The sequence below is a fragment of the Brienomyrus brachyistius genome, chromosome 16 (genome assembly GCF_023856365.1).
Source record: "Brienomyrus brachyistius isolate T26 chromosome 16, BBRACH_0.4, whole genome shotgun sequence".
NCBI classification, from domain to species: Eukaryota; Metazoa; Chordata; class Actinopteri; order Osteoglossiformes; family Mormyridae; genus Brienomyrus; species Brienomyrus brachyistius.
Window position 1 is genome coordinate 18,153,816 of NC_064548.1, and position 12,146 is coordinate 18,165,961.

General features: G+C 38.2%; 1 protein-coding gene across 1 annotated transcript in view; it reads right to left on the minus strand.

Annotated features, from left to right (window-relative positions):
- Positions 1-4,162: 4,162 nt before the first annotated feature.
- The window catches only part of LOC125710309 (gamma-aminobutyric acid receptor subunit gamma-3-like), a 50,442-nt gene continuing 42,458 nt past the window's right edge, over positions 4,163-12,146 (minus strand). Inside the window, exons 8-9 of the mRNA XM_048979891.1 lie at positions 11,003-11,202; positions 4,163-7,607 (exon numbers count right to left, since the gene is read on the minus strand). Coding sequence (XP_048835848.1) covers positions 7,329-7,607; positions 11,003-11,202 — 479 coding nt within the window. The 3' untranslated portion in view covers positions 4,163-7,328. The remainder of the gene's footprint in view (positions 7,608-11,002; positions 11,203-12,146) is intronic.

Consider the following 12,146-nt stretch of genomic DNA (forward strand, 5'->3'; position numbering starts at 1 on the left):
GTGGCTGCACATCATTACACATTCATGTTCATCATTAATTAAACAAGTTTCCATTCACGCTGTTACAACAATCGATTGCCACATGTGGTGCTTTTAAAGGTGAATGTGAAGTTATGTCAATCCCTTTATATATTACTGAGGCAGGAGAGGTATTAAATTAAATAAACTGTTTTTTGTAAACAGAAACAGAAAAAAACAGTTAATTTATTAACATCACTCCTGCCTCAATAACACCATTGACCTTAATTAATGAATTAATAATAACTAATGAATAATTCATAGTAATGTACATAACTTACTTCATCACACTAATAATAGCATGGGTAAGTAAAAGTTTTGGAAACTGGATTGTGTTTCTTAGAATTAGTGACTGAATTTGACCGCCGGGCTGTTCTCCCCCAAAGTCAAACTCCTTCCAGTACCTCTGCTTGCAGCAAATTGACAATGCATACACTCTGCCTTTTCACTGGCTTGCGGTTAATTACAGAATAGACATTAAAATTCTTCTGCTTTCATACATGGCAGTAACAGGTCAGCTCCCTGCTAAGGTAACTGAAATGATTATTCTAAATGTGGAATGTGGGCCTTCTTGCAATTCCACACATAAATAATAAGTGTTGGTGGTAGGTCCTTCAGTTTGGGTCACAGGTCACAGGGTCTATAGAAGTGTCTGCTAACGCATATGAAGAGTGCCTCTTTGGTCTCACTATTTAAGTAGAATCTGAAGACCTATCTACCATAATCAAGGCAGCTGGAGCAGAAGATGAGGTTATGTAATGAAGGACTGATGGAGGCCCATCAGTCACCTTTATCTGCAGCTTAAAGAAGTGCATCTCCTAGTGTGAAAGAGCTGTTTACCAGAGAAATCTAAATGCACATTAGGAACAACATGAACATGCCACTGATTTATTTTTGTCTAAGCTTTTGTTAAACGCATTTGAGCATCTGTAATACCCTCCATTTTCCTTCTCCTCTCCAAATGGCCGGTTGCCCTGTACCTGGAGCGGTTCATGGACATAGCAGATACTGGCAGAGCTACTAGGTAATAAAGTGCTGAAGACTAGTTTGCAGGAGGCTGATGACAGAGCTGACAGGCAGCCCGTGTGATAACCCGCAGGACTGAAGACAGCACTGCGCAACCACAACCATACATCTGCAAAATCACACAACACTTCCCAGGTTCTATCATTTAACCAATCAGAGAAAGTGCACTTTAAAATAAAGCTGCTACTTCAGCGAGATTGAGGTCCTGGTACAAAAAGGTGAAGACGAGGTCATATAATGAAGAGAAGGCCACTGGTGGGAATCCATCGCTTACCTTTATCTGTAGAACGAAGAGGAGGAAACTGTCTGAAAGCAGTGGATTTCTGTGAAAGCTATTTACAACACATATCTAAACGGAAGATGAGGGGCATTAAGCGTTCGGCAAGCAAATATCTATCGTTTAAGCTGAAAAATATAATTTTATGACCGATAGTGTCACAGATTCCAAGATAGGTGAGAGAGCAGAGCGTAGCAGATACATTAAAAAGTAACAAAAATGTCCATGATATTAGTTTAATGCAAAGGATATGGTTTCTATTATTCAAATTGATGTTCTATTACATGTTTTTCATAAGTAATTTAAATATGAGTCATTGTTTATCTAGCTGGCCTTACTCATCCATACTGGGGTTGCTTTGGTTAATTGAAGCATATGAAAATTGTGTTTCGCATTATTATAGTTCATAGTTACTGTAAAATATCTCTAAGTCAGTTACCTATATGCGGTGTGTAAGTATGCAGTATATGTATCTCTCACTAAGGGCTGACTCCACCAAAATATCTAACATTTGACAATATATCTGTTATATCACTTCCTTTATTAACATGATGCGGAAGACTGGAGCTGGAAGAAGATACAGGAAATATGAAAAATATTATTTTTACGTCCATTAATACAGTTATTATTCAGTAGTAGATATTTATAACAACTGTTACTTCTCCATAGTCTTCTTTAAGTCTACGGATACTAATTTGAAACCTAGTCCTAAAAAATTGTGATGTTATACAACTTCCATAGATCTTGCGCATTGTTTCCAAAGCAATCTGCCACGCACATACTTCAGGTTACCAATATATACGGCCCTGAATTTAATTACTATGAAAAATATTAGATGTAGTTTTAATAATGGAGCCACTGGAAATGCTGGACCCGACCAGTATTGTAAATCTGGGTGACACATAAACCAGGTTTTTCAGTGCACCTGATATTTTATAATATTATTAGACGGATTATATTAATTACATTCTGTGAATGATATTTCCATATAAACATCCAGAAATTTAGAATTATGACAGGGAGTGTTGATTTTCTTGGCTCATAACTTTGATTTATCTTTTTGCTGGAAGGAAAACAAAATTCAGTTTATTTTCCAAATCTTACTCTTTAGCTCAGTGTTTCCCAACCTGATCCTTGGGAACTCACAGCCGGTCCACATTTTTGTTCCCTCCCCGCTCCCTGCCACAGAGTCCACACTTTTGCTCCTTATCGGGAGCTGGAAGAAGGCAAACACATGGACTGTCTGTGGGTCCTCCAGGACCAGAGCTGATTTAGGCTATAGTGGGATTATCATTCAAAAGCACAGGAATTCATTAAGTGTAAATGTACATTACAACTGAATGCCAAACTGAGTGCCGTATATTAATGCTCACAACTAGGAATTTCTCTTTCAGGGCTTATATGTCAGATGAATAAATAATCAGGGTTCGTTATGTGCAGAGGGAGAAAGACACGGCTACCTCATAAACACGGCCAGACGAGATCCCAGCTAAATCACATCTCTAATTATAACCGCTCCGTTTCTTAGGCTCTGCAATGTCTCACTTTTATAGACATGTTACACTCTACTGTCACAATGTCAATTAATTAAAAACTACTTCATGACATTTTATTTATATTTAACGTGATTCAATTTTAACAATCCTTACAAATATATCCTGGGCACTACAATTCCATATACAGTACTTCACCTTAGACCAGGGGTAGGGAACCTGATCCATGGAGAGCCGGTGTTGGGTTCGGGTTTTTGGGATGACCTCTCAGTCAGCCAATAATAAAGCAGCGATTCTCAGCTCCAGTCCTTGGAATCCACTGTTATTGGCTGATTGAGAGGCCATCCCAAAAACCCGCACCCACCCGCACCGGCATCAGGTTCCCTACCCCTGCCTTAGACACACTAAAAACTTAGGCAGGGAAATATTATTTGGAGCTGGAGGTAGGTGGAATAACAGCTTGGGACCACATGGGCGATGGTGATTTAACATTGTTATGGCCTCTGATAACTATCTCCCTGCCAACTGATGTATTTTGAGTAATCAAGACCAGCTGGTCCTGATTTGAATAATTGGTCTTCTAAGAAAAAATGTTCTAACCAGGTGGAAGCTGAAAAAAAGGCAGAGGAGCGTCCGTTGTACGCCTGCTGTTGAGCTTCTTGCACTTGCAGGTTGGGTTATTGTCTAATTTAATTTTTATATATTTGCATGCACCTTGTTCTCCTAATTTAAGGAGGCCTTGGGGTCATTTTTAATTCTTTGATAATAAATTGTTCCTTTCATTACAAAAAAAATAATTTGAATATTCCACCCAACAGGAGCCTCGGAATTCTCTGATTAAAAAAGTTCTACTGTCGATGTGTTTAATTTCATATTTTTCCCCCACCAATCAATATTAACACAAAAGTAATTTATGTTTCACTCAGTTGGAAAACAGAGCAGCTGTTGGTCTGTATTGAACCTCATATTGCAAAAGGGGCAAAATATATTTACAGTGATTTGTCAACATGGCTACTTTATATATATAATGCCAGTATCACTTTCCTGATAAGTTTTCTATTGTCTTCATATTGGCATGGATTACTTTACTAGCTGAGGGAGAGACTTTCAAATAGTTCTTAATGTTGTTGAATTGTTATGCACATGGATATAATTATGTGAAATGTAGAATACATAGTATATTACAATGTAGGGAAAAATAACTTAAATTCAATATTGAATTCACCAATATTTTCATAATGCAGCAAATCTAAAGGCTTATGTAAAAACATTTATTTAGTAATTATAACCAAACTGACATCACAGTATCTATGTATAAAATAGTGTTTGTTCCTTGTAAAGACATTTGACTAATACAGAAAGAACAACTTTTAACAAAGTTTTTTTTTTGTTATTAACCTTATAAAGTACATTTTCAATATAAAAATAACATATGGAAATTGCATGGAAAATGATGGCGGACGATACACAGTCTCAATACATAAATATTTCTTGTATGCAACGCAGAACCGTAAGTGATGTAATTATACTTAGAGAACAACACAATATCTCTCAGATAAATTCTTCATTCCTTCAGATTCTTATGCTTACAATGTCAAAACATGCAAATGCATGTCAAAGGCGGAATCTTCCAAATACCAATGACACACAATTGATGAGTTCATACTGTAGTTTGTTGTCGTATGCTTAATGTTTCTTTAAGGCAGGGGTGGTCTGGGAAATATCCTCTGAATCGTAATTGCATCAAAGTTGTAAGAAATGCATGTAATGTAATAAAAGTAATTTATTTCCTTTTGAAGACTGAGGCATCTGCGAGCACATATGGGGCAGTAAAAAACAGTGATGGCCGATGAGTGATTGGTGTCCCCCATATTAATGTGCTTTTATAGTTTGACTTATAACATTGCTGTCTAAATTCAGTATTGGTTTTCAGGGTAAAATACACTTAATTTAACAACTAACATCCAGAATACAATTTTTTAAACTCATACAGTCGAGAAAAACAGGCCACCAAGACAAAACTGTTCAAACAGCACCTCTAATCACTCTCATGTTTATGAATACTTCTAATTACAGCTTAGTCACAGAATTGTTAACACAAAGTCAATCTGAATAATGACAAACACAGGCTATTTAAAACAGAAAAGCGTTTTAATGTCTTAATGTCTGTTTGTTTTTTAATTGGTTACTACTTCGTATGTCAGTGTGACTTTCATTATTTCTTTGGCTTCATTGCTTGTGTTTTAAAACACTTCCTTTTGAATGTCAATAAATGATATGTGCTTACGTCAATATGTTTATATTGAATATGCTTCAACAGACTTGATAAGGATTCAAAATACTGAAATGTAATGCATGGTATTTAAATAGTAAATCTGTATTCCATTAAACCAACTCCAGGTAGCCTTTTGTTTTGAATGACTCCTGATGACTGTTAGACTTTTCGTAACATCGCATGCAGTCTCAGTATTCTTTCAGTGTTCTTTCAGAGAAAAATTATTTGATAGAGCGAGTAATAATTCTTTGACCTTATTTATAATCATTTTCAAAATATTATCTTTTTTTTATCAGTTCTGGACCAGATTTTTTAATACTCTGTTAATTTTGTTTGATATAGTAAACATACACTGACTGTGTGTCAACAGTAACCACAAGTCAATGTTTTATATCAGGTGATTATAAGCTCAGTTTGTTTACTGAGGTGGGGGGTGTGATTGGGGTCGGCAGGATGCCTTATTAAAAGACTGAGCAGGTCATACAGACATTATATATCAGTAAGAAATCTCTGGACTCTCCCTATACCAATGTAGTGAAAAGGATAAGAATCGGAGAATAAAGAAACGCGACAGGTTATGTGGGAATAGAATGTAACTCTCCTAAAAAATCCAAAAAATAAACAGCCTAACATGGCTGCTTAGCAATGACCTCAGAATAATACATACAGCAATTCAGGAAAACAACGGCCACTCAGATCTGAATTTAATACAGATATAAACTAACTTGACAAGGCAAAACGGGAATGGAATGAATTGGAGTGTACACCTAAAATGTAAAGTGGGTTTTAGTGAATTTGAATAAAGTAAATTCAAGGACACTGAATTCAACTAATGAATTATAATTGAGAAAATTTAATTGTAATGAAATAGATTCTAGTTAACTGAATTGTACTGAATCAGAATGTGCTGAACTGGACAGAAATTCTCCAGTCAATGAAACCTGTTGGACTGGCAAGTTACAAAGTCATGAATTTCCTGATGAAGCTGACAAACAGAAGTAGAGAAAGAAGAAGAAATTATTCTGAAAATATAAAAATGCTCAAACAAGCGCCACCCATTTTTAAAATGCACTAGGCTAATGCATACACTAAATAATTCGGTTCAGCAGTGTGGGGGTCCTCTTCACCCCACAGTAATTTTGCTGGGTTGGACGCGGGGGGGATCCCACAATAAATAAATTTTGCTGGTGCACCAGAAAAATCCCAGTATGCCAGATGACCGGTCCAGCCCTGATAATATCTCAAATTTCTATCTACTTGACAAGTTACTAGATTCTGGAGCTTATTTTCTTACTTCTAGTAAGATAGGATGTTATTACAGTATGTGTATGTCTGCACCTTTTGTGTTTACTTAATGTAATGGAACTAAAATAATTCTGTAAATAAAATGTGCATATATGAATGTACATGTATATCAATTATCGTTAATCATAGCTTTGGGCAGGGGTCAGTAGTCGTGCTATTTTTTTGTTTGCTTTGGTGAAAACGGAAAAATAAGTAATTCTCCTTTTGTCACTATTATGAGTGTCATGCTACTCCGCAATATTTACCACATGCTGAGGGTGGCAATAAACAGCAGGTCATCAAAGACAGGGAGACATCGGAATAAAACCATCTAGAGTTAAGTTGCATGGGCTACAGAAGAGTGTCCCACCCTTGCCTTTGAGTTGGTGCCTCTGCATGAGCAGATGGCTGCCATTCCTGACGAAGGCACTGAGGACGATTTCAATGGTTTGCCTTGGAGCTGGAAACAGATCAGCCAGAGATGACTAGAGGGAATTTTTGTGGTTTTCATTTTCTGTTGGGAACATACAAAATGCACTTGTAAAGTTCATTAAAAAAAAAAAAAAAAAAAGTTATTATGTTCTAACATTATTATTACATATTCTCGTAATCATCAGTAGGAACCGGGAACTTCAGATGTTTCTGTGTGTTTTTACTTCTGGTACCTGAAGTTCAAGGCAGAAACTTCTGATGGGAAACATCAGAATAAAATAGCCCACTTATTACCATCCTGACCAAGTCAGCAGTTCCCAAGTTTCTTTATAACTCTTGAGGAAATTCAAGAATTAGGTTGCCTTTTTCACATCGAACCTTTTTATAGCTATCGTTACTGACATTCTTGTGGTGAACGCAGTGAGCTGTTTCTGTGGCTTGTGCAGAAGATCTTTTTTCCTGTCTTTCTGTCATTCCTCTGTAAATATGGGCGCACCTGACTCCTCTTCATAACAGGAGACGGCTAAAGATAGAGGTAGCCAACCCAGTAGACGACGTTGAACAATAGAAATGATGTGGGGAAGAAGATACGGGAGTAGGCATCTAGTTCTAGGATATCTATATGAAGACGTCCTTTCCTCCATGTTCCTTCTTTACACTCCTCAAAGCAGCAGAAGAAGCTCTGACAGTCTTTTCCATCCAAGCAGTCGTAGACACAGGCCTCCTCAAACTCCTGCCAGTACATGGAATTGTTTAAGGTGATGACAGTTGGGGGAGGTCCCATGTCAAGCACCGAATAGTTCTGCAAGGTAGAACAGAAAGCAGAATGCTCAGTTAGTAGGCTGTTATTAAATGTACACGAGCTAGTATGAACAGGCACGGCTGAGCATTTTTGCATAGCTGAGCTGTCAAGAATATAATCTGTACACTAAGCGAGGTCTAGTCCGATCTGCTGATCTGCCTACCCTGCCGATGCTGTGCGAGTCTCGGGCCATGAGAAGATCATGGCTGATCCCTTCCAACCCAGCCGCTCTATATTTCAGACTCACTTCCGGCAAACGGCTGCGCTCCACTTCATATTTGAATCTTACGATAGCGATGCATGGTAGCTCTGTTCCTGGATGCTCAGTACAATGCTTTATACTTTTACTGGGTGACAGAAGTCTCTAAAGTCATTGTGACCTGATACGGTGTTTAACAATTGCATTTTTTTCTGTTTAACAAATTCTCACAAGGCCGCTATACCTATGAATTCATATTTGACTTACTGTATCATATTTTCAGTTTACGATGGGTTCATCGGAATATTACGATGGGTTCATCAGTATATACAGTAGTTTCTCATGCATGCATATGTGCTTGCTGATGCTGTTACTCAAAGCTACAGTATAAGACAATATCTGAAGATATCGTCCCCAAACGTGAGCCTTTCCACCTCAAAACCTGGGCAGATATGGTCAGTGTAATTTATATTTGCCTCACAATGCCGTATACAATATGCTCCTGGGGTCTCATCAGATAAGGACAGAATTTACACTGATCTCAAACCCAACTTTATTTTTGTGTTCTTCAAATAAAGTTTTTTTGCAAAGGTACTCGGGTCCTTGTCCAGGGTGAAATTAAAGAATACATTTTATTTAGTACAAACCTGGATAAATGTTTACACAGCGTTTTTAACAGAGATTACAACTGAAATCTGAATAGTTACTGATGAAAATATTGCATGTTTATACTGTAATTTGTATTTGTTTTATTCTGTTTATCTTCATATCTCTTACCCCTTGTCATTAAAACGTTATTTTGCCAGGCCATGAATGTAAATAAGTAATGGTTCTTAGTGACTTGCCTGGTTAAATAGTGGTTAAATAAAAATGAAAATACACAAAAGGGTATTCACAGGAAACCTAGGACACAGGGACAGCAAGAGAACTTTGTACGCAGAGCAGGTGCCGGTTTCCAACCCCCAACCGTGGAAACAGTGCTTTTCACTGAGCCCCCACACCACCCACAGAAGGAAAATGTCATTGATAATGTTACACGAAAACATGCCCAATACATATTTTGAGTAAGTAACCTTTTTACCCCAAAGTGAACAGGATACATTAGCTTCTTGGTTATCTGGTCCTGTATCTATTAAGCCATTAAAATGCTTTTCTGTTTTAAATAGCTTGTGTTTGTCATTATTCAGATTGACTTTGTGTTAACAATTCTGTGACTAAGAACATTAATGTAAATGTTCTTTTCTATCTCTATCTTTCTATGTTAAAACCTTATTAGTTATTATAAACGTATAATTTATCCTCCAGAAACATATTGGCAGAGTTTGGGTAGGACGGGCGAGCAGGAAGTGGGGATAGACGAGGCAGGCAGGCAGGGGATTCGGGGTTTATCAAGGGATGGAAGAGCCAGGGCAGATGGCGACAAACGAACATTCACTAACGTCAATGACAAGTCTGGGGAAGACGGACACTGACTAAATACAAAAGACAAGCCGAAAATAACAAGACACAGCTGGGCATGATTGGGGAAACACACGCGAATGATCAGGGGGCGTGTCACACACGAGGATCGCACGAGCCGGGCATGACACATATGCTAAACAGCAGTTCTCTTTCAAAATTGAAGAGGTGTTCCGTCTGCGTCTTCCTGCAATCTAACAGTTACTATGCAGTTTTTCAGTCTGTGTCTAAACAACATCATGGCCATAAAACATCACTGGTCAGAATAATGAATGGCTGGCTTCCCTCCTTGGGATTGTGGTAATATATCAGTTGTAGTAATTCTAGATTCAAGTGACAGCATATCGTAACCATGTTCTGTGGGGCAGACTGAAAAAACCTCGTTGGTCTCGGTGGATTTGTGCTCGCGACTTAAGTCGCGAAACTCTAGCACAGTTTCCAATTTGCTTCATAAATATATTGCAGGATGTAGGAAGTACTTTATACAAGATAGATGCACTGTATACAGGAATCTTTGTTTCATCTATACAGCCAAAGTTATAAAAATGTCGTTCCATGCTTTCATTTAGAGGTGCAGAAAAGGTAATGATTGATGCAGCAATGCGGTTTATCCAGTAGTTGGGCGTATAACTCCTGTAAAGCACAGATAACTGGCTGAACAAATGCTTCCCTAACAATTTTAGGGCAAACCTGCAAGAGTTCTTATGAACTAAAATACAAAGTAGCCATGCGTTATATGCTACTACCATCTTTAATACCTTACAGTATATGGATTTATACTAAGGTATGTTAGAGATCTACTTTTCCTAGGAAACTCCAGCTCGATACATTTGATCAGAATTTTGTCAATGCACATAGGGCACCTACACGTCATTTAGCAACACAGCAGCCACCAGTACAGCATATGCAATATGCCCAGACAGGACAATAGATATAGAAAGACACATTTATATACAGAAATACACAATATACAAAGTACGAGACCAGAAATGTATGAACAGTATTTATGCAATATGCAGAGCTTGTTTTACGTAAAAATACACTCATGTTCAGCATTTAAAAACACTCTTCATTTAAACACTCTTTGTAGTCTCTTTAGATTATGCTAATAGTTCATTGTTTATAATCTAAATTTAGAAGCTTACAGGTGTCAGCTGTAGAACAACTTGCATAATTTAATTACTATTGGAAACCACTCTATATTTTTAAACTAATTTGAATTTCTAAATCCAGGTTTAATCATTCTTCTGCTGGCAGAAGGTTATGCTGAGCAGCAGGATGCTTCCAGGTTCAAAATTTCTAAAACAGCCGTACACATGAGCAAGGTGAAGCAGGAGACACTGGGAACGACCAGAAACCAGCCAGGTAAAGGGTGGAAGCAATTTTCTAATGCTAGAGATGGCCATTAACTTATCCGACAGTCTCTCATGAATCGTAGAATGACATCAAGTGACCTTCAAGCAGAACAGGAAACATTAAGTGCAGGTGTGAGATGCACTGCTGGGATAGTTTATATCAGGCTCCTAGAAGCATCACTGAAGTCCCATAAAGCAAGGAAGAACCCTTCAATAATGAGAAGCAGGGAAGAACCAGGCTGCAGTTTGCAAAAAAAAATAAAAATGTTCACAGATGCGCACCCATAAATTGAGAAACGAGTGAACCAAAAAATGTTGCCGTGGTCTCTTAATTTTTTCCGTGGTTGTGTATATCGTAAGTGAGATCATGAATGCAATCTTACCGATCTTTTGGCCTTACTGCAGCTTGGTTTACGTGTGCTATAGGAGTAATAATTCAAGGCGGCGTACTCCATCAAAGCTGCAAAGACGAACAAGAAGCAGACACTAACGAAGAGGTCCATGGCAGTCACGTAGGAGACGCGGGGCAGAGAGGTCCGCGCCACCGTGCTCAGTGTGGTCATGGTCAAAACTGTTGTTATGCCTGAAAGAAAGTGCACAGAAGACATGCAGGCATACAATTCTGTCAGCGTTATTCCAATTAAGCCCGAACAGGGGAATTCTTCACATTTTATAGTCATGAACTTTCATCCAATGTTTTCATTGCAGTCACAAAATGCAAGGTGCATCCCTGATTATTATTTTGATAGCTACATTATAATGTTCTTAACAACATAAAGAATATTGGACATAAATCATATTTTTAATCTCCCTCTGATTTTAAATCAATGCTTATTATCCTACACAACACCTTTAATATTGATTGTGTCCATCGCTAAGATCCATTCTTTTCTAAACTTAGAGTTGTTGCTAAGGAGCTATTCCAGCACCATTTGGACACACCATGCCTCCAGCATTTCCTGTGTCTTCCCCTGGCCTCTGCCCAGTGGAACTTGCCAAGAGTATCTCTCTTAGGAGCTATCTAGGTAGTGTCCATATAAAGTTCTCAAACCATGTCCTCTCGGACTGAAAGAGCAACTTTATTCTGAGCTACGTCCAGATATCTGACATCCTCACCCTGTCATGGAGAGTAAGACCAAGGAACCTTGTTTTTACTCTTGACTTTTTTCTTTTAGCCATTACCCACAGTTTGTGACTGGAGGTGAGGACAGGAACTCAGATTAACCAGTGATCCACTAGGTTCATCTGGCAGCTAAATTCCCATTGTTCTTCTCCACAGATTTCCTCTGTACCCACAAACCAGAGGGCTTGATCATGAAGCAGGATTTCTTGCTTACTTAGCCGGATAACTTGTTAAATCTGACAAGTTATCCGGCTAAGCAAGAAACGCAGCTTCGTTATACAGGCCTCTGCAGTCATAAAACAAATCTGTTTGTCAGTCGCAGATTCCCTCTTAATATCACTCAAGATCCCGAGTTCTTAAACTCCTTCACTAAGGGCAGACCCCCCCCCCCCCCCCCCACCTAA